The sequence below is a fragment of the Bacillus rossius genome, chromosome 1, assembly GCF_032445375.1.
Source record: "Bacillus rossius redtenbacheri isolate Brsri chromosome 1, Brsri_v3, whole genome shotgun sequence".
Classification (NCBI taxonomy): Eukaryota; Metazoa; Arthropoda; class Insecta; order Phasmatodea; family Bacillidae; genus Bacillus; species Bacillus rossius.
Genome location: NC_086330.1, coordinates 147,829,189 through 147,853,821, shown reverse-complemented (window position 1 = coordinate 147,853,821; position 24,633 = coordinate 147,829,189). Strand labels below are relative to the sequence as shown.

At 37.9% G+C, this 24,633-nt stretch overlaps 1 protein-coding gene across 1 annotated transcript in view; it reads right to left on the bottom strand.

The window, feature by feature from the left end:
• Positions 1-10,407: 10,407 nt before the first annotated feature.
• The window catches only part of LOC134537449 (uncharacterized), a 36,482-nt gene continuing 22,256 nt past the window's right edge, over positions 10,408-24,633 (bottom strand). The window contains exon 6 of the mRNA XM_063377941.1: positions 10,408-10,510. Within this exon, the coding sequence (XP_063234011.1) occupies positions 10,408-10,510 (103 nt within the window). The remainder of the gene's footprint in view (positions 10,511-24,633) is intronic.

The window sequence follows — 24,633 nt, the reverse complement described above, 5'->3', positions numbered from 1 at the left end:
GTTTATTTTTCAAATTTTCCGGTGGCCTGCTATTCCATACCTGCCAGTGCCCCGATAAGGCCCCTCCTCTGCTTATTCGGGGCCCTAAGAAGAAAAGGCCAAAGGTCCCGCCAAGTATAGGGCACTGTCTGCAGGTGGCAGTAGCCCTTGCAGTCGCCTGTCGTGGTCGTGCACGGTGGTGACGTCAAGAGTTGTCGGAACACCGAAGAGCGACCGACAGAACAAATGTATGAGCATGTTTATTTGGTCAGTCTTGAAGTATTTAAATATTATAACTTGATTAAGTCGTTTATCTTCAAGATACTACCCGTAGAATATTTCTGGTGTGTAATACAGCGAGAGCTGTTTCTAGTTTGCAATAATTTAAGAATTTTTGGGCATATGTTTACTGCCTCATCGACATTGGACTATATTTGGTAGATGGAAGTGCGTTCGTCTTGTTGCTGAGACATCTTCAGTTCTGTCATTTACAATATCTTGCCATATAAAATACTAAAAGACGCTTATTTTTTTATTCACACAATATAGATAGTGTATTTATCTTTTTTCCAGACAAGGCTGACACCAAAAATGTTTGAATGTTCATCCTTCTTCAATAACCAGTGAATTTACTTGTAATTTATTTACATAAGAGTCAGTTTGGATTCACAGCCTTCGTGGCCAGCTTGAAGGGTACTTGTTGCAGATCAGCAAATAACCTCCAACCCACGCATGGATAAACTATAAAAAAGTACCCTCACAAAATATGTACCTGAAAACAAATGGCAATGTCCTAAGCTGGATTAGGAATGGCTACTAAAGGTGTGTTATTGTAGGTATAAGCAAAGTTAAATTTTATCTTGACGTCATTTTTACTATCCTGCAAATAGGTACATTATAAACAGGTACAAAATAGTTTCTTTCACAAAATACATAGTTGAATAATTCTGATATAATACTGATAATACTGTATAATACTGATCCCTGTAACTGTAACAACCATAATTTGCACAAATTTATAAGCATAACATTAAACTATTATAGTTTACAGTATAAAATCCCGCAATCGGACTCTCACAAAGCAAAGCTAGCCAGCTGTGAATGTCAAAAAGAGAAAGAGTCAAATAGATACAACACATTATGCCACAAACGGCCTAACTTTTTAACGTAGACCAGACTAATATAGAACTGGCACAGCATGATACAGTTACTACAACAACAAAAGAGAAAATAATTGAAAAATTTATCTAACCACAACCGTACGTACCACGAGACTACTCGACATGGTTACCCTACTGCAGAATGCCAAACGTAATTTCCAAGTGGCAAGCCGAAACAAATAATTTAGAAGAAATATCATTAAGCTACATAACGATCACCTGACGTTAGGAACAGGGCCACAACCTGTTGGTGCCCAAGCACACAAACCCAAGTTCCGCGAAGAAGCTTACCATGTCGAGAGCTCGCCAGCACCGTACCCCAAACTGACTTAAAAAGTTACAAAAGGAAATACATGCTGCTCAAATGCAAAGTGACCCGACACTGTCGGTGGCTACAGCTGAAAAGGCCACGAGACCTAGCACCTAAAATCCTCGAAAGCAGCGCCCCAGAAGGGTGGGGGATCAATTACCAATTGGCCGGAGAAGGAATCGTGACGTATTTAAAGGGGAAAGGAGGGGGAATGGGTAGGAGGGGTGACAACTACGCCGCGCCGAAGTCGAAGTACATGACGTCATTACAAGCTAACAGAATCAGCGAGTCGCCGAGAAGTGAGCTCGTGGAAAAGTTGGAGTGACAGAGATGTTGCTCGGTGACGCCCCCAGTAGGCGAGTGCCGGGCAGCTTGTGGGCTGTTCCTACGAGTCGCGCCTGCCGACCTGCTCGCTCCCGCGCCGTAGCGAGTCTGCCTCCACCTGGGCAGTGCCTAGAGGACAGCTGTGGCGGCGCGCAAGTTCCAGCGAGCAGGCGCCCCCCTTACCCCTCCTGGCAATCGCCCTGCGCTAGGGACGAGTCCGTGGGCGAGCCGGCCCCAGCTGAGCGAGTACCGCGGGAGCCTCGAGGCAGTCGCTGAGCGAGTCCGGTTGGGGAACACACAGAAAAAAAAAAATCTCTATTTTTACAAAAGATACCTGGGGAAAACAGTTGCAAAGAAATAATTTGTATTGTTGTAAACATGAATAATTCTCGACTATGGTTATTTTTGGATTTATAATTTTTTTTCTTTCAAAATAACGCTAAGTGTTTCTTACGAAAATTGGCGCATAATTTGTTAAAATTTAATTGATGTTTTATTCAAGCATAATTATTTTAATGCATGGAAAACAAAAACGAATATTCAACAATTTTAATTTATTTTATTTTATCATGCTTATTAATTATTGCTGTTAATAATGGTAAGCTATTCAGAGAACGATTTACAAATAACTTTAACTATTCGGGCTACTGGGACAACACAACGAATAAATGCTCGGGTAAGAATCCGAATCCAGTATTGCTGCAAACATTATTTTGTAGTGACGCAGTTGTTTTCATGTAATTGTGCGATATGTCCAATTATGAATGAATATTTCTGTTCAATTTACACAAAAAAAAATTACAGTGAACCAGCATTGTACTGACGTCGGACACCGAGTGTTAAAACGAATGTCTTCCCAACCTAGAACCGCGCGTGACGGCGGTGTGTTCAAGTAATTGACATTCCTATATTTTGATTGCGAAGACATCTTTGTGTAGAGGATAATTTCAATTTCAGTACGGTGCCACGTAATGCTAAGAGAAAGACTTCGTTTTTATTTAAACTAAAATTTCCGGTAGTACGGACTTTGGAGACAGGGGTTTACCCACACAGCGAGTGGTTAACTTGTCGATTCTTTCTGTAATAAGCTAGACTCACAGTGATCCGCATGTCCGTCTCCGTCCGTCCATCAACAATGATCTGCACGTCCGTCATAATATTTTTCCACTTGGATGCTGCCAACTAAATATTACGGCTTAAATTTTTGAGAAAATTTATCTTGTGACGACGATGATGTACTCTAAGCACTTATAAAAGATTAAACAAACTCTAGAAAAAAATGTTTAATATATTTTTGAGTTACTGTGCATTATTCAATACTTTTATGTCCCAGACAATTTTTTGTTTCGAATATGAAGCTTAAAATGTGTGTATAGGTAAGTTAAAAACATAATACGGAAGCAGCTAAACAAATAAACAAACTAAAAAATATTTCAAAATAAAGGCAATGCCTCTAAGATATTTTTGAGACTATAATTTCATCAATCCGTCCGTCGAAAGTTAAATTTTGGCAAGATTTTGACGGATGGACGAATGGGATTTTTCGGGCCATCTGATTGGCTGCGTGTCACGTGATTGACGGACGGACAGGGGACGGACGGTTGAGACCTTTGAATATATATATATATATATATATATATATATATATATATATATATATATTCAAAGGTTGAGACGGACTACTGTGAGTTCAGCTTTAATGTGTTGTTTGAGGATGCCAGTAAAGCCAATGCCAAAGGCTAATAGAGGTATCATGAATCACTTTTTTCCCTTAAGCTTCGAATGGTGAGCCAGCGACCTACAGTAGTCAATGTATAAGGCGCTATTGGCGAGATATGTTGTTCGATGGCTATCAATGAATGCAATTGATTGTAAACGATATTATGGCAATAATAACGCATGTTATCGAGAAATGTGTTGGCTGTGTACTGACCTACCTGTTGTCAGTGTTGTTAAGTAACGAATTACAAGTATTCGGATTATTTGTAACGATTACTTTTCAAGTAATTTATACTTGTAACGAATTACATTTTAAAAATGTAATTCGTACTTGTAATCGGAATACATAACATTAATTGTAATCGATACATTAAGGTTATCGATACTTTATATTTACTTGCCGTTATTTTTATTCTCGGAACGTATAATTAAGAACAAGAAGATCATACACTTTTGTATTAGTAAAGTTTATAATTTTACGCTTGTAGTGCTACGATCGTATGCACAACATCTATGATCAAAAATGAACAGCCATAGTGACTTTCAGTGTCTCCAACATTACCCTATCCTAAAATCTGCATTTTTACTATTTAACACATCGCTGCCGTCAAGTGCTCCCGTTGAGCGTCTTTTTAGTGTTGGTAAAGATGTTTTTGCCATCAAGAGAGGGAATCTATCTAATGAGAATTTTTAAAATGCAATTGTTTTGTAAGGTCAATTTCAAAATTTAAAGAGTGTTACTTTTATTACAGGTAGCTTCTTGTATGAAGTCTTTTAATGTTATTGAAGCAAGTTTGTCCTCAAATATTATTCATTTAATTAAAGATAATAAATTTAATCATTACATGAAATAATATTTTTAACAAAACATATATGTATGTATGTATGTTTATTAATGTAACAAAATGTAAAAAAATTGAATCGTAGGTCAATTTAAAATGGTAGCGGAAAGTAATTGTAATTGTAATTTTACTGATTACTTCTATGTAAAGTAATTTTTACTTTTAATTAGTTACATTGTCACCACAGTAATTGAAATTGAGCCCAATTACTTTTTCCGAGTACTTTTAACAACACTGCCTGTTGTCCTATCATTCATGTGCTGCCGTAGCCAACAACCGATAAGAAACATATTAATTTAATCATTTTAAAGATAGAACGTGTTTGTAAAATATGTTGTGGACATAGCTGGAATATAATAAACGTCATTGGTATATGTATCGTGCAGACGCTGATAGACCATTTTTTGAAATTTTTTGAATTTATATCTGTACATCACATTATAAAAGAGTTCATAACTGATATAAAATTTTGAATAAAATAGTTTAAATTTTTATTAAATAAAATATAGCGATATATACTTAATTCTGCATGTTGACCGTAGCTTAGTTTAAATGTATCATAGTAACAGCTTACTAAACAGGAAAAACATTTCCTTCGAAAAAAAAATATTTATATCCTTTCCACGACACTGGATACATCGATAGCAAACGGGTTACTTCCGATAATATGATCTCAAGTGATTTAGGAATACTTTCTTGTCTAAGTGGTTTAACAAAACCTGGTAGTTGATTAAAAAGTCTTAACATCAGCCATGGTTTTGATGGTAGCGCATGCATGTACCATGTATTTTTTGTGAAATGATTAATACACCAGTTGTGTTAAAACTTTGTAGCATTGTCTGTGTTTTGTGGTTGGCTGGGTTTATTTCAGTTCGTGTATATTGTCAGCACACCATTCATAGACGTCCAGTTCCGAAGCAAACGCGTTCTGAATGGTTCGGCCAAACAAGGCAATGGTCTCTCTTGCAAACGGCCGCCAATTACAAGAAAACACTCGCAAGCGCAGCCATACCTTATTGCAATTTAATGAGCCTTCATATTATTTTGCAAAAAATATATGTTTCAACGCAAGTATCAAATGATTTCTGCGTTGCCACTTTGAAATTTAAAGATCGATCAATTTTTAGACGGAAATGTAGCTTCGAGCTAAGTTTCGAATATCTTTAGATAATCGAATTTATACAGTAATTTTTCCGTTTTAAAATAAATGAAAACGAACAGCTTCCACTTCCCACAAGTATATATGTAATTTCATATGAGAGTGTTTATCGTTTTATTCAACACTGCTTTACCAAGTTTCACTTTAGCCCTAAAAATGGGCAGTTGGTGGTTCGGGAAGTGGCGGGAACACGACGGAGAGCTCAGGCACTTGGCGCAGCGTCCTTCCAGCGCCGGAATAGTGGGCACGGTTAAGTTGGCAACATTGGCGGGATAATTAACGCGGGCGGAAAGGCCCGGGGAGAGATTTACTGGCCGAAACTCGCCGTGCGGCCGGCGGATGTGGTGGCGATTCATCAAAGTGCATTATGGGTCGACCTTGGTCGTAACAGCGGCGTTTTCTCTGACCTGCAAGTTGCCCGCCCCTACCATTGTTCCGTGGGGAATTTGTGTGTGGGGGCGGGGGGGGGGGGGGCAAAGTCACTGTGGATAATAAGGGAGGTATTAATATTTGATTTAATTCTTTATGGTAATAAAAAAAATAAGGTATAAAGTTTAGATAATATTTGTGTTTGCAGGTACTTTTACAGATTTGATACTTTGCCTACTATGGAAGCTATGCAATTTTTTGGTCCATTAGCCCCTTATTTTTTCCACCGATATATAAAATTTGGATTTTTACAATGATATCAATGTTTGGAACCATAAAACGAAAAACTAGGTAAAAATTATCCGGAAGTCGCACCATGGTAACGAATGCATTAAGTAATATTTATTCGAAGTCAACTTAAAACGACGTTAGTTGTAAATGCATGTTCAATACAGAAATTTTTTTCCATTCAAACAAAAAATATATATTGAATTCTTCCTTGCTAATAAGCAATAGAAGTAAATTCTAACCGGGACTTTTGTTGCACAAGTCTTATTAGCACTTCCCGGATTTTTTGTTGTTGTTTAAAACTGGTGTACGCTTTGCATGATCGGTGTTTTCGATGTTTGGGACGTGATGGCGTTCATAAGTAAAATCTAAATGTTCGATTACCTCTAGGGCACAACTTGGCCATTTAAACTCCCGGCCAGCTCTGGGGCGTGATTCCCGAAACCCCTCTGAAGCGTCATGCCCTAGGTGGATCAAAGGAATGCCGCCTACGACTTTAGTCAACCGCAATACATTTCACGCGGATTCTGTACAGCGAGGAGTTTTCATCGCCAAAGATCTTACTCTGGTCACGATTGACGTTATCGATGATGGAAGTGGAATAACAGAGTAGATAGCAATTGGCTGTTCGGACGCATGACTGTGTGCGTGGATTTGAACACCTTTTTGAACCCACTCGGAGTATTTATTTATTTGTTCGTTGTCAAATTTAACTCTTGCACTTTTTTCACAGTTAATAAGTGACAAAATATTTACACTATGAAAACATAATTTAATGAAGAAAAAATTCTAAAATATTAAGTTTTGGGTTTTTAACATAATGTTAAGAACGTGAGCAAGACCGCGTCACGCGCAGGTGCACACCGTAACAAGAGATGTGCCGTGCGCACCTGGGTCGCCGCTTCCCCTCCCTCCAGCCCTCAGCACCCCGCGCGGCGCTGTTAGTTTTACATCCGAAACCTGACAGCTGCGGAGTTACGCGAGCCGCCGACACGTGTTTCGAGAGATTTCTGCCGTTGGGTCGGCACGGAATGACCCGACTGGCCCCAGCCACGCTCGAAAATTCTGGAAGGTGTCTGGGCCTATATATGTGGCCGGGACGCCGGCGTTAGAGTGAATGTTCAGGCGGGAGCTCTCCCGCGGCGGAGTTTCCGGGGCGATAGTGCCGCGGGTGCGGCAGAGTGGCGAAGTCCTTGGACAAAGGTTCCAGGGCGAAGATTTCAGTTCCGGGCGATAGTGTCGCGGACGCGACGGAGTCCCGAGTGAAGTTCCGATAGAGGCGTCGAGCGGATCCTCGGCGAAGGCAAGTGTGTAGTCAGCAGCGGAGTGCGGCGACGGAGTCCCGCGGCGGAGATCCACGAGGGGCGCTGGGGCGAGAGTTGCGCCAGAGGTGCGGCCCAGCGAGGTGTGTGGAACGAGTGACTGGGGAATAGACATTTATTTAAGTGTAATTAATTATTTTACATTTTAGAAATTTGTTTGTAAGAGACATAAGTAGTGGCAATAAAAAAAATTGTGTAGTGTATTAAAATCTGAGACCGTGTATGGTCACGAGACGTTAATTTAAGATTCTACACACAAACATTTAAGGACATGAAGAAGCTTACTTTTCATGTTAGCATGTAGGAATAAACTGACATCTTGTGACATCATGACTAATAGATAGGCTACGGCTGTGTGCGGCAATTACAGTGCACTTTCACACAAAAACCATTGACAAAAGTGGAGACTTCATTCCAACACAACATCGAATTCAGTGTTACCAACTCCGGATTCAAGAAGAAGAAGAATAAATCCCGGAAATTGGTTATATATATCGATTATGTGAACTGGTGTGAAGATCCTTCTAGAACATTCTAGAATCATCTCTATTATTAAATTAAACCAGAGAATTGGAGGGGCAATATGAGGGAAGGGGAGAGAAAATGGGTATATAAGCTCGGGGTTTTGACCAGTTAGGCATGGAGCAGCAGGACCATAACCATCTACATCATGAGGCATGAGAGAGAGAGAGGGATCGACAGCAGGATAGGTGTTTTGGAGAGCTAAGTATTGGTAGGGTTGTAATTATCTGTTATGAAATGGCCAGTAGATAATAACTTTGATGGTGTGTGTAGTATCTGTTGGACTTGTGTTGTTTTTTTGTGAATATGATGCACCTGTTTAAACTTTAAGTATTAGCAGTTTTTTTTTTATTTAGGTGCTCATAATGTGGATTTGGCACTTGTTCCATTTTCTGCACCTCCTGTGTTTTTTCTTGTTTGGCGGCCATATTGTTTTCAGTAACTTGAGTTAGCGCTCCAAAGACCTTGCCTTATGAGTTGGTTAATAATTTTTGTAATATTGGTAAAGATATTAAGCATTCAAATGTAGCTTATAAATGTTGGCTTTTCTTGCCTAGAGCTTATACCAAAGAAAACTATAAGTTAGATATAGCATTTATTGTGTGTAAATTATAATATTTGTTTGGACTATTTAGTCATCACTGATACAACTATTTTTATACTGGAAGGTATTTATGAGATATGTTAAAGATTAACAATAAACGTTGGAACTAATTTTATGTTTTTGGTCAATGTTCTGCCACCTTACATTTTCAGCATAGGTTTTGTCCTTTTGTATTTTGGTTTTGAATTTAATATGCAGATTAGGCCCCATCTGAGCAAGTGTTTACCTTGTGGAAGGTAACAAGAGTTGATGCTTGCAGTGAGAGTTGGGACTCTGATGGGGCCCGGCCTCATTTCTATTAATTGGGCTTTCCTTTACGAACCCGCGGTAAATCGTAACGATTCTAATACCATACAATTAAAATATTAACAAAATATTACGGCTCATAACTTTAAAATTGTCTTTAATTAGACTAATTTTATAGTAGGAATGACTACACTGTTATAAACTACACTTAGTTTATGGATTTTTAAATTAAGAATCAACCTGAAATAAACGAAGTGTTATTCGTAATCTCAGATAACTATTATTTTTTAGAGACTGCGCCAGATTCCAATTTCGAGTTGAGTGTTTCTTTGTAAACAAGTTACACGCTGGGCTTAGTTTGCTCTACCACGAGGTGGCAAAAAAAAGTGTGTTCCGTTTTGATTAGCTAAAGAAAACTTTGCTTTTCAGGTCATTTAACTAGTTTCAAATTCCCATCAGCAAAGAGAAATATACATTCTAATCGTGTTAGATAGCCTGGGCATATGGTAAGTATGGCGCTGAGTGGTGATTGGTTTCTTGTTGAACCGTACCGATACGACCCCTTTCCCCGGCGAGGAGTGGCCAATTAGACGACGGGGCCGAACCCGCAAGCCCGACGCGGCCAATAGACGACCGCGTGCTCACATCGAAAGGAGCCGCCAATCCACTTCGCTTCAGAACGCCTTAAGCTACGGTCACATTGGATGCGTGTCCTGGTATCAGTTCGCTTCTATCCACCAACTAAGACGGAGCCCATAGACGATGCCTCTATCCTTGAAAGTTCGATATTGAAGTATTTATTAATGAATAGTGAAAAATCCCAATATGTTAATGGATTGCTGGATGCAAGAGACGATAAACGAGAGTATCAAATGTTCAAAACTCTGTTGTAATTTTTTTCTTGCATATCCCACAGACGCTTGTTTTCAAATACAGTGACACAAGTTTTCTACATACATTGTTATGACCGATAAGTAACCTACAACAAGCACAAAAAAATGATAACTAAATGCGTAACATTCAATTTGGTTTTAACGACCAGGCAGTGTAAACGCTTCAGTTTCATTCACATTTTTTTATTGTTCTGACGAACACGTCAAAACCTCTTTTCGTCAGAACACGCATCCAGTGTAGCCGTAGCCTTGAGTGTTCCTCGTGAATGTGTCCGCCGCGCTGATACGCTGTTGGCGAGCTGTGTTCCGCGTCTCCGGACCTAGTTGCACAGTTCGTGTGCACGTGGCTGGCGCGGCGTCTGCTGACCCCGTGCCTTCGACATCCCGCCACTTCGTTAGGTGACGGCACTCTTATTTATTTATTTATTTGAAGTACCCAAACGCTGGGAGTCCTAGCAGCAACATCGGACTAGAGAGAGGGAGACAGTGAAAAGAAGATTTCTCGGTGGAAAAAGAGGTGGGGGGAATGTTTGTATTCATCCATTAAACCTGCATTGAGTATTTATTCCTCTCCACCTATCGGCCTTCCCCTGATGGCTTCCATATCGGCGTGCGTGAGTACCGCGAAACGCTCCCTATTGATCGGCTGTCCCCCGCGATCGTCACTTATTCATGCCTCGCCCGCCGAGCGCTCGCTCGCAATCCACTTCCACTCGGCCGCCCGAGGCCGCAGCCGCCGGCCCTCGAAGCGGTCGCTGGTTCCGCGCGTCTCTCTCGCGCGGACACGCGGCGCGTGTTACACACAATCTAGAAACTGCTGAAGAACCACCTACAAAAAGAAATCGTCCTCAACGCATACGGTTAGGAGAGCTTCACAAGTAACCTTGCCTTTTTAAAACTGCTCAACATATCCGAGTGGTGTTTGTTTACGAAAAGCATTTAAGAACGCGCTGAAGCAGGATGGGTGGTTCTGTTTCCGTATTTGGTTTTTAAACCGTATTTTTAGGAGAGTGAAAGAGTCAAAACCCATGTTTTCAAAATAAATTTTAAACATGAAACATCCGGTAAAGATTCTTGAAAGCACCCAAAGGCGTCATAGTTGTCCTATGAACGACGAAAAAACTGCGCGCCAGTTCAGAGGCGATGCCGCGCTAGAAGCACCAGTGAGCGTTACACTTACCATCCCTCCTCACAAACACAGATACGCCCCCGAGAAGGCGGGTCCGTTTAACAGCGTTGGATTTATTAATAATTATTATTAGGGGCATGTATTTTTCGTGAAATGATTTCGAGAATAGCTGCTTGCTAAAACTTTGTATCATTGGGAGTAGGTGGGTTTGGTATGTCCTGGGGCAGGGGTGGGGGTGGAAGATTCAGGGTATTTGTGGTAGCCATCTTGGTTTACGTCACTTCCTGTGTCCATCTTGGATTACGTCACTTCCTGCGTCCATCTTGGCTTACATCTCTTCCGGCGGCCTTATTGTATTTGACCTTGACCTTTGATCCTGGTGGTTATCTTTGATTCCGACATTTTGTTTTATAGAAAAATCCGCCATTTAATGTTCTAGAACATTCCACCATTTTGAATTATGATGTCACGTCCACCATCTTGAAAACCTTTAAATATTAACTTAGAAATTCGGAAAAAATTTTTAATAAAAATTTAATTCAAAACCTCAATGACATCATCATCGAGCTCCTCACTCCTGTGCATTGCAATTTTCGTTACTATACCATCTTGAAAATATATTTATTTTCAAAATAAAAAAAATTATACCATTATAGTCTGGTGGAGGCAGCCACCTTGTTTAGTGGAGACCGCCATCTTGATTTCATCTTAGGGATGTCTTCATCGCGTATAGGTTTATAAAGTATGTTAGAGTATGTAAGTTGTAGTTTATATTTCCTACCAGTGTTGTTTTGCCACTTTTAGACCAAAATTCCATAAATTTTGTTAAAATAAATCTCAAAATCCACAGTCATTTTGTTGTTGTAACCACCATTTGTTCTTAAAGACATACAATGTATGTAGGGGTGTGTTTATATTTCCTAACAGTGATGTTATGAGCCTTATATACCAAAAAATCCACACACAATCCACAAAAAATTCACAAAAAATCCGCAAAATTCACAAAATCCAAACTCATTTTTTTAAGACAGCCATTTTCATTAATTAAATAATCCTAAATAATGAATAATGTTTGTATGCATAGTCTGATATATATGTTTTCATATATCAAAAGAATAATTTCATCGTTGCGGATGCGATGGTTATAGTAATGATAATTTTAAAATAAATATTTAGTTATTTTAATTTACCTATTACTCCATCTCAGTCATCACAGGACCATAAATTTTTAGAGTACTCACTCACAAGTAATAATCTATTCTAAGTGTTTGCGTACCCGTGTTTAAAAAGCTGCATGGAAGCAGATATTTTTTGATGTTTGCATATTTAATAGGCTATTTTCACTATTTTTAATATGATTAACTTGAGGAAAAAATGTTTATATTAAAATAATAGGCAGTATGTAGCCAAAATCATATTTTATTGAAATAAAACTTGACTTTGTACAACAAAAATCCTCAAGAAGTGAAAACAACACCACAAAAAAAGGAGAATATACAATAAAAAAAAATTTATACACAAAAAATGGAAACTATACACAAAAAAATGGAAACTTAATAGAAAAAACAAAAACTATACATCAAAAAACGGAAAATATACATCAAAAAAACGGAAATTATATGCAACAAAGTCTCAGCGCTGCGGATGCGATGGTTGTAGTAATAATACTTAATACATTTTCTTCCAACAAATATTAATTAATTTACTCCATCATAGTATTCACACGAACCAGATATTTCAGAGTCCTAAGCCACAAGTAATAATCTCTTCTAAGCAGGAACATGTTCGCATATCCGTGTTAAAAAAGCTGCATGGAAGCAGTTATTTTAAATGTTTGTGTATATTTTTAATTAAAGAAAAAACACATGCAGCCTCAATAGTGCACGATAATATTATGCTACAAACAAACATGACGATTCACATTAGTACAGTATTAGATGTTCCCCTATCTTCACGAGAGAGACCACATCCAACACATAACATTTTACGTTTCAAATTAATGTCTGATCGCTATAGTGTATAATATTATGCAGTTACATACAACTCTCACCTCAGCCTTTAGTGTCGCTACGAGATGCACTTCATATCAAATGAAAATATTATGATTTTTAAAATAGTGGCAAGAAGTCGAAGTAAATAAAATATTAAAAAAATATTTAAAACTATTTAATAAAAAAAACACACACACCTTCACACATCTTCTCCCCTCGCTAACACAATACCATTCAGAGGGGCGTTACCGACCCCCTTCACAACACCCTGCTCCGTAGTATTTTCCATACTAGCCATCAATTATTCTGTCCACACAACTATACAAGCATCACACAGCTCCAAAGTCGATAGTTCAGGAATACGTACCTAATATTCCCCCACCACATCAGCAATATACTCCCCAATCTGTGTGGAGGTGTTCACAGGTACATCTGTGATGTCTTCCCTGGACCTTTCGTATTCGTCTATCGCAAAAGCTTCTTCCTGGCCATTAGTTTCCTCTCAGCTCGCATAGAACTCCTCCTCAACAATCTTTTCATAGTTGGCACGACATATCATACAATATCTGTTGATAACTACGAATTATACATCCTTAGGGTGCAATGGTTCAACTGCCCCCACCCCTCTACTCTTTCTAATGCAGTCCTGTGCGTGCGTGCCAAGCGCACACGTCACTGACGCACGGTCTTTTACGTCAGCAGACCTACCCTCTCCACCCTCACACTGACCCGTCTCAGCCCAAATAGCTGAGTCATCTAGACCTGTCGCCACACGTCCCCAGCCTCCTAATACAATTTTAAGCAACTTCGACGAGCATCCTGGCCTCTCGTAACTAGTGAAAAGTTTCAAACAGTACACGAATAGATAAATGTATTTATTTATATTGAGACCTGCATTTATTAACATCAAAATTTCCAACATTAAGAAATATTAAAATTTATATTACATCAGTATATTTTATCCAAATGTTTTTCACATTTATCGAATCCTAGTCACTTTACAAACAAGGGATCATCTTTCTGATGTATCACTTTTTCTACTTAATAATTGCTTAGGTACTTGGTCGGCTGAATTTCTTCCCCATAGAATGCGCCACGTATCCCCGTACCTCTATGCGTGCTGTCACGAGGCTAGAGGCCGGAAAGAAGCTCTTGCGATGGACGATGACGAATATTCAAGGGAATACATCGCAGATGCACCTGTGAACCCCTCCACTCTGGCTGGGGAGTATATTGCTGCTGTGTTGGGGGAATATTAGGCACTTATTCCTGAACTATCGACTTTGGAGCTGTGTAATGCTTGTATAGTTGTATGGACAGAGTATTTGATGGCTAGTATGGAGAGTACTACGGAGCGGGCTGTTGTGAATGGGGTCGGTAACTCCCCTCTGAATGGTATTGTGTTAGCGGGGGGAGAACAGGGTGTTAAAGTGCGTGTGTTTTTTGTTATTAAATAGTTTTAAATGTTTTTTTTAATATTCTATTTATATCTGCATCCATTCAGCTTTTTTTACACGAATATGCGAACATTTTCCGCTTATAATAGACAAATGTAAATATCAATCATTAAAATATCTGCTTCCATGGAACTTTTAAATACGAATACACAAACATGTTCCTACTTAGAGGAGATACTTACTTGCGGGTTAGGGTTATGAAAAATTTCATGTTCCTGTGACGACTATGAAGTACTGAATAATTAAATTTGATGGAAGAAAACATTATTAAGTACCTATTATTACTATAACCATGCCACCCGCAACGCTGAGACTTGTACAGGCCTAAAGTTTCTGTTTTTTATGATGTATGGTTCCGTTTTTTTATTTCTTTTCTTTTTTTGTATATAGTTTCCGTTTTTGTGGTATAGTTTTTTTTCCTTTTTTGAGGATTTTATTTCGTGAAAAGCCTGGTTTTGTTTCAAAAAATATGATTTTACCTACAAATTGTTTCTTTTATTTTAACTTAAAACCTGCATTCCGCAAAGTATACCTATTTACATAGAAATATATACGCAAACATTAAAATATCTGCTTCCATGCAGCTTTTTAAACACGAGTACGCAAACTTGTTCCTGCTTAGAAGATACGGCAGCAAAAATATTGTTTGAGAGTGAGGACTCTGCAATTTTTTTTGATACTGAACGGTGATGAAATGAGTAAATAAGTTAAATTAACTAAATATTATTTTTTTTTAATTATCATTTCTATAACCATCGCATCCGCAACGATGAGACGATTCTTTTGATATATGATGACATATATCTCAGACCATACAATTAAACATCATAAATGATTATGTCTTTAATAAGAAATGGCGGTCTTGAACAAAATGACTGTGGGTTTTTTTCTGGTCTATAAATCTCAAAACAACACTGTTGGGAAATATAAACATACCCCTACATACATTGTCTGTCTTTAAGAATAAATGGTAGTTACAACAACATCATGACTGTGGATTTTGTGGATTTTGTGATTTATTTTGACAAAATTTGTGAATTTCTTGGTCTATTAGAGTCATAACAACACTGGTAGGAAATATAAACTCGACCTTACATACACTAACATACTTTAGAAACATACACCCGAACACGACATCCATTACATGAAATCAAGATGGCGGTCTCCATTAAACAAGATGGTCGCCTCCAGCAGACTATAATGCATAGGTAGGAGTGGGAAGCTCGATGATTATGTCATCGTAACGCAAAGTGCAACGCACAGGCGTGAGGAGCTCGATGACGAAGTCATCAAGATTTCAAATTAAATTTTTATTAATATTTTTTATAAATTTTTAAAAAAATTTCGCGATTTTCTAAGGTAATATTTCAGGATTTTAAAGATGGTGGACATGATGTCACAATTCGGTGGAATGTTCAAGAAAACAAAAATGGCGGAATCTTCTAGAAAAAAAAATGGTGGAATCAAAGATGGTCGCCGTGGTTAAAGGTCAAGATCAAATTTAAGATGGCCGCTTGAAGTGTAATTCAAGATGGCCACCTCGAATCCCTGAAACCTCCAACACACACCAGTGTCCTAGGACATACTAAATATGTCTAGAAATTAGGATTATATAAGTATTTTTAATTTATAACCCAGAAGACACAAGTCTGAGATTTTAACCATGCATATACGTAAACATCTTTTTTTTTTGTACCAAGAAAATTTTTTATTGCTACAAGTGCAATAATTTTAAAATAAGATAAATAAAACTTAACCTCCTGTTCATTAACAATGTGCATTCTTCTAGGGAAAACCATCACAAGAACTACACAATTAAAAAAATAATTATAAATGGACCGTGATTCTCACAAATCAACACGGAATAAATGAATGACCAACAATTATGTATAAGATATCTGGCGGATCTCAACAATTCGACCATCAAAACACGAAGTGGCGTATCTGTAAAATGCCAACTTTTCAGGAGAGCAAAAATAAGAAAAGCACCTATGTTTGAAGTGCTATACCGCACAATCCCAAACTAGAAAACCCTTCATTTAATTTTTTATATATATTTAAGATGTCTGACTTGGGTTACCTATAATTACTTTATTTATTACAAATTTATATTTTAAGATTTATAATAAAATATAAAAAATGTTGTAGTTACGCCACTTCGTGTTTTGTTGTTTTCATTCATTGCAGAGTTACGCCGCGAAATAAAACATTTAAATAATGAAAAATGTTCAAGTTTTATTACTTATAACAATACAAATCGTTTGTTAGTACAAACACTAAAGGTTATTAGGAAAGTATATCATATTAGCAGTAAATAACTCAATCACTCAGCATTAATTATTGGGCCTTCTTCACACAGTGTATTATTAAAAAAAAATTTTAATCGAGTAGCTTCACATAATATGTTATGGTTTTAAAAAAGTAGAGGTTTGAAAACTGCTTACATAAAAATTTTTACTATAGTGAAACTAACATGTATACATTGAAAAATCTACACTCTTAAACAAAAATTTCTAAACAACAAAAACTAGGCAAAATAATTATTATCAGAACTACAATATCCACTTAGTGATACTCAACTTTGTTGGTTTCATAAAATAAAAAATTTGTTTTAAAAAAAAGTAAAATAAAATAACCTGATGTCAATTTCAATAAAAACAGTACTGTTTAGCTTTAAAAACCATACAAAATGATAAAAAAACTTATCTTAACTAAATAATATTGATTGATAAAATATCAATAACAAAGAAGAAACACTAATAACGATATTCAAGTTTCATCTCTTCTAGACAACAATCTTTGAAAAGTTAATTAGGTAAGGACCTGTAATAGTTCTGAAACTCTGCAGCCCTTACAACGGGAGTAGGTCCTTCGCAAAGTGATATCAGATCCTTGAACTTTTCTTTTGTTATAGCCTGCGGTAGAACGTTGAGACGATCTAGGGGCATCTTCAGGTTCTTGTCAGCATCACGTTTTAAAGTAAATGACCTGTACGTTTCATCAAGATGGCTGTTCTTGAAAAAAACTGTTGTAGGATGGTCTTTCTTAAAAGCATACTCTACCATGTTAGGCCAATTTATGGGTTGTCCTTTTTCGTTATCCTCTCGAATGGTGAGAATGCGCAGTTCTTTGGAGAGTCTTTTAAAGTCCAAAAAGTCCCTTGTTTCCATTTGATGGACTATGTAAGGATGCGCCCTTCTGGCGAGTTTAATTATTGGTACCAGCTGGGAAGGAACAAACAGATCGCCTGCTTGATTTATGGCATGGCCAATCGCACTGTGAGCAGCATCACCTTCATTTTGACCATGGTAAGGTTCAAAAAATCTCAAACTAATTTCAGAAATGTTAGAGCTATTGAACAAAAAGTAAAGGAACATTGCAGGCAGAATACTATTTTTGTTCTGGCCAGAACAGCCATCAGCAAACAAAGTCACTTTTTTGCCTACGTTGTTTTTATCATGCTCCTTAAGCATGAGGAATATGCAAGAAGCAATTTCAGATGAACCTCTTTTACTTATTGACTCATTCCAAGTAAAACAATGACAGTCCTTGGTTCCCAAGTCGTATATTGTAAAGTTGTACACTGATAAGCGTCTTTTATAAAATACGGCGCTCTCGTTGGTTTTCGGCAAGAAGATTACTTGCTGAAGGTCAAATACTAAACAAACATTAGTTTTGTTTTCAATTGCTGCTGCTTTACACCTTTCCTTTATTGCTCTAACTTTTGTTTTTTCCGCAATGTGTTGGTCATACCTCTGTTTAATTCTGTCCTTTGTGTCTCCATCGCCTGTCTTGTAAGTCATACAGAGAGTACACATATCTTTTTTACGATGATGAAAACTTAAATTTAAACTTCTAAAAATAAGTCTGTATAACCCGATGCTGCCCTTGTTGGCGTCGGGATCTTCACTTTGGTAAAGGTTAAACATTTTTTTAATATTCAAATCATCATGTAGAAATTCTCTGGTTGTATTAGCCCTGCAGTAATGCGCTTCTACTCTTGGAAATCTGTTGATGTGATCGGTCATTCGCTTACGAATATCTGCATCTCTAGCTGCTAGGGTTTCCTGTCTTCCTCCACGCTTTTCTGGTTCTAAAACACCTGTCTCTGCTACTTTTCCAACAGCTGTTCTTGCTGTTCGTTCACTAATACTAAGAGTATTAAGAAAAAACTTTTTGCACACTGCTTCTTTTTCATTTTTTAATGTTAAAAAATACTGTTTTGACTGTGCTCTACGACTGTCGCCAACTGTAGTTTTGCGTTTTGTTGCCCCTGACACTATGTGTCTTGCAATGAACTCTCGTTGTAATTGAAGACTACCCATAGCATAGTACGACTTGAAAATCTTTTGTCTGTCTTCATCTGTAAATTTACTACAAGACTTCTTGGTTTTCTCACAGAATCTACCAATGCAACGGTCTTTAATTTCTCTTGGAGCAACTAAATTGTAAGACTTTTCTTGTGTATAGCCGTGACCAGTGTTTCTCCTTTGTTTTCTTTCTTTCTGTCTATTTATTTTGTACCGTTTTTCTAAGGGAAATTCTCGTGCAGACCCTTCTGTAACAAAATCTTCTGGCTCTCTTGGCTCTTCGATGAGCGTTTCCAATTTTTCTAAATTATCTGTATGGTTTTTGCACTCATCACTTTCCTCAAAATGTCTAAAGCATAGTAACTCAAGACATCTCACACAAGCTGCAAAAATCTCTAAGTTACAACCGTTGGAAGTACATGTAGAATGCATGGGATCTGTATTATCAATATTATTCTTTTCTGCAAACTTAGGTTGGGGTTTCTTCTTTTTCTTCTTTGGAGATTTAGCAATGAATCTTTCATCGCTGCTATCAGTTAAAACAATATGGTCACATTCATTTTTTGACCAGTGGGATTTGCAAACAAGCAATCCACAACAACATGTTTGAACACCTACTAGTTTACATTTTTTTAATTCGCACAGTTCTGTAAAATCTGGATCCGCGTCGCTGTCATCGGGTTCACTACCAAAACAATTTAAGTCTACATTAGAGGCTATATCTGTATTTCCAAATGAAGTGTTGGGGTTGTGATCAGCTTCGGTATCTCTGTTATTGCTCTTAAGGCGGGAAAGAGGCACAAATTCGGCCAATGCCTGTTCGTCTTCATCAGACATGCTATCTGAATCACTGTTTTCTAACAATATTATTGTTCCAAAATAAAATGTTTTATTGTAAAGCATTTTAACTTTGGAGCCTTTTTTAAAAGCATTGCCCTTATCAACTGGAATTAAATCAGTTAATTTCACCACGTTCCGGGTGCCGTCAGTCCACTTCACTAAAGCGTCCATCTTCTTTTAGTCCACTTCTTACTTGCATGCAAACTCCAGCGTCGATCTGTAAGATACAATAAGTAATGCATTATAAATATACAAAATTAAACTTGCAATGTATGTTGTAACGTCCACTTCAAAATAGCCTAGAGTTAATTTTACCTGCAGTAATAATTCACTAATAAACAGTTTATCAAACAATGCATTTAAAGGTGAACATAAGTGTTCTTGATGTACAAATTATATGCAGACTAATTTATTAACCCTTAACCACAGACATGAGGTCCCCGGGACCACACAGCGTTCTGACGCCCTCTGCCATCAGTAACCAGTAACCTCGTGGACACATGATCTTCAGTACCTTCCTACCATTCAGTCTTCTCTCTGCCGCCGGAGCGATAAGTGGTTATCTGACACCTGACTTCACGTCTGTGTTAGTGTCAGCATTATTTGCAGCGTGGGACCTCACGCCTGTATATACGCACAAAAGTTTCACGTCTGTGGTTAAGGGTTAGTTATGGTTGTAGGCCTAATAAGTAATATTTTAACAAAATGCTTACCTGGGCTCTACATCTAAAGCATGTGTTGTGATGGACAGACGAGCAGATAGTGGTGCAGATCAGTATATAGATAGTGCGGTATTGCGGTATCAGTCTTCCTTCCGGTGTTTTCCCTCTATTCCCATCTTTGTGCAACAAAACAATTAGGTTGCATTTTCCGACCGCCCCACATGTAGTTACGCCACTTCGTGTAAAACGAGAAATAGTCAACAATTTTTTTTTTCGGAAAACACGAACAGGCGTAAGTTAACTTAAGTCAGTACGTGTTTTGCTGAATAGTCTCCAAAACACTTACGACGAAATGAAAAAGCATTATATCTTCAAAACCATTGGGAATTAAGTTACGCCACTTCGTGACATGATAGACCACGTAAAGATATGTCTGTAGCCAGTATATCTCAACATCGGCATTTTTGCAGTTACGCCACTTCGTGTTTTGATGGTCGAATTATTCGTTATTGCTCCTTTGGCAGCACACTTACGTGATACAATGGCTCATGCAAAGGAGAAACAGATTGAAGTTGTGCAGAATCGTTTGATACCTCTCACATATTGGTGCAATGACTGAAATTATCGAACGAATCGAAGAAAAACAGTCAAATTTTGAGTTTTTCGAAATTCTTTGCGCAAAAATTAATAGTAAAAGACAATCTGAAGCAGCAGGAATGGGAACTTAAACGCCACACTCCCCTCTCGTATGATGCTTCAGGGGGGTGGAGGAGGGGTAACACAGCGCGTATGTCCTCCACCTCAAATTACTGTCACATCGCCCAGGCAGGGGGTGAAGTCCTGTGGACAAGGCACTCCATGAAACACTGCAAAGTTTCTCTGGACGGAACTCAATAGTGTGCATGCTCAGGGTTCAAGCAAACAATTAAAGCAATCTCATTCCGTGAAAGGATTTCACACACAATGTTAACGAAAGAAAGTGGTCCATCGTTCGAAAGAGTGATTCAACGACGGAACAGCAACGAAAATTCACTATTCCTGAAGATGAAATATTCCAGTAAAATTAGACGGAAAAATAAATGTAGCAGTAAAAAAAGATAACGAGGAGCTAAATTTTGGCAAATTTTTACTGTCAAACTTGATGGACAACATGTGAAAATATCGTACTCTTATATTCAGGCCCTTGAAATTTTGAAGGTCTAAAAATTTTACTATTTCACTCTTTCTCATGGAGTAATGCAACAAATAGTCATTCTGAGCGCTTGGACCTTTGAATCCTGAATGTCTTGAGTGAGAGGTAAGTGATGCGACCACTCAAGTATTGTGGCCCTACATCAAAGTATTTATGCAATTCTTTCTTTCACATAAACATTCATAAAACCGATTATTAAGACAGTACAAATTTTCATTATTGTTAAAACCCACCTGTGTCGCGTTTTTACGCTTTCATTTATAATATTTACTTTTCCTATTGATCTTAGAGTGTGTGTTCTTTAGTTACAGCCAATGGGCAATATCTCGGGACGTATTACGAACTTGTGCTTCTTAATTAGGTTGTAGCTTAATTTATCTAAACATATAACTGGCATGAACTTAAAAAGAACTGTTTAGGAGAAGCTTTCCCCGTATTATTTTCCATTATCAATATCTAAATAAACGCGTTTACTTAAATTCAGTTTGGGTTTAGTGTTCTACCGTACTACGATAAAAGGTAGAATAGAGATATAGCTCTAATAATCCATCTACATAAATACATAATTAACACCATATTTGCGGCCAGACAGTAAAAATTACACTACTATCACGCAAATGTATACTTATGCAATAGTACAGATTTTTTTAAGAACTTCCAAAAATTTAAAATGATCATTGACTATGGAGTTAGAAATTTTGAGGTGATGTCATGTTGTAACGTAGTTGTAGTCACTTTCTATCTCACTGTAACCTTATTACAGCATACAAAACCTTACGAAATGTTCTTGACAATAACAGATGATGGTTAATATGTATGAATTTAAATTTCCAACATTAAACTGTCTCTTCCATTAAAAAAAAAAAACAATCTTTTGAAAATGTTTCAACGCTCAAAACACCAATCTTCAACCAACTTTTTGGCGTCCTGAAAATACTGCGCAGACGACCACCTGGACAAAAAAGTGGCTTCATGCAGCATCTATGTAGTCAATTATGCATGATCACCCCTGCCATTGACATAAATACGTTATTTAGAGCGAACTCAAGGATACATACCTGACGGTCTCTCGTGCGCAGAAGAACCGTGATGCCACTTAGTGTCACAGACACTGAGTTTTATTCCTTAACGTGGGTTTTCAGCTGACGAGATAATGGAACAGAGAACCTCTAAAAACGACCACGGCGAAATTTCGACCATTTTAAAGTTATAAATCAGTAGTAATCACTGAGAGATGCTGGTCATAACGGCACATGACGACATAACTGCAAATGCAAATAGTCTCTTCCAAATCACTTAAAATGTTTCAATTCTGAAGTAATTGAAATCGATCATAACTGGTTCGAAATGGTAGAATTTCTGTTATGCAGTTAGGTTGACTAAATTCCATGTCATCTAATGAAGAATAAAAGTACCAAAAATTGTATCAATGCATCTAAAATGACAAGAAAACTCTTTACAAAATTGTATTAACATCTTTCAAAATTGTTTAACAAACGCTCACCTTTACGACGCCTTCTCCTAACGGAGGTTGGCGGTACACACAGACCGCTCTGGTCGTGAAGATGCAGCCGAGAAAGCTTCTCCTGACGGGCAGCTGTATGACCTCCGGATGTTCTTCAGGCACGAGTTCCTCCTCCCAACAGACCTTATACTGTATCTTCATTTCAATTGATGAGTTACAATAGCTGTTATTTCTTGCCTCTCATTCAGTGCTCTAGACCTTGACTTCTCCTTTGTGTATACTTTTAAAATATAAAGTTATTTCAAAACTTCTTTCCAACATAAATTTCAACTGACAAACAGTAAACTTTATACGCGAATAAAAATAGTTTTTGAAAGAAACAGTAAGCGATTTTTTTCAATACTCCTCAGAGATGAGTAACATCTAACCTCGGTAACGTGCAAATTCATGAGTTCTCATGTTGAATACACTTATTATACGAAACTCGGGCATAAAATTTAATGTAAGATTCTTTAAAATAATGCCGAGCGTGAATTATTTGCACGAATATTTTATTTTCTTCCACATTTTTAGACGAGAATCACACGTAGTTTCCGCGTCTGCCACTATAATTCGCAGCTGGAGCAGTTACGTCGACTATCGAATCATTCCATTTGCAGGCCAAAATTTTATATATTATTATGAAACGACTCTGATAAAACCGAAAAAGTCTAAAAAAATTAATATGTTCTCGTGTTGGAAATACACTAATAATACGAAAATCGTGAATGAAATTTAACGTAGAATTCTTAAAAATGAAATGTTTACCTGAATGATTTTAATACACATATTATAACAGTAGTATAGGAAAGTATTTCCGAGGACAGGCTTCAGGCTGTGGTGCCGGTGCCGGTGTCCGCCATCTTGGATTGTGACGTCACGGCGGCCATCTTGGATTCTGACATCACGGCGGCCATCTTGTATAAGCGTAACGGGACACAGCGTAACGGGACAAGTAGATCACGGCGGCCATTTTGGATCCGCCATTTTGGATGACGTCATTGTGTGTTCTAGAAAATTCCGGTTATGTGTTTTCAGCCATTTTGAATGATGATGTCACCGTTGCAATTTTTGTTACGACCGCCATCTTTAACTTTTTTAATTATTATCCGATTTTAACGAAATTTTTTTTAAAATTTATAAAAAAATTCACTTAATAAAATTTTAATAAATTAATAATAAAAAATTACTTTTACGACACGGAGCTCGAAGTCCTCGGTTCGAACCCGATCAGGGCAAAAAAAATTAAAAAATGACGACCGATCCTTCCCCCGCGGTGGACGCAGGCAGAATGACCCCCACCACTTTTACCAAAACATATACGAACTTAAACCCCCCCCCTTTTTTAATTTATTATTTTTCATCGTAATAACCTCCCCCCACCACTACTCTTGTATTTTTCCACTCCCACCCCTACCCTCCTCCTCACCACTATTCTACCTTTTAGAGTATAAATACCGGCCGCACTACCCGGGAAGCCTTCAGTTTTTGCCGTAGCTCCCAGCCTGAAGGAAAGACGATGTTTGCTTGTTGTGGGAGCGGAGCAAAGATCTTGACGGCCATCTTAGCATATGGTAAAGTGCGCACGCTTGCGGCACTGGATAAGGAGACGGAGTTACCTTATCTACCAAAGGATTTTCTCCTGGTCTACGCCCCGTACGAGATAAGATACGTCTACAAGTTCCTGCCGGTGTACCTGCAGCTAGACCCAGACATCCAAGACTGTCTACCATGCACCGAGTGCGACAAGAATATGTCGTCCATGCCCGACACGCCGCACATGAAGTCATGGTGCAAGAAGCGACGAGATG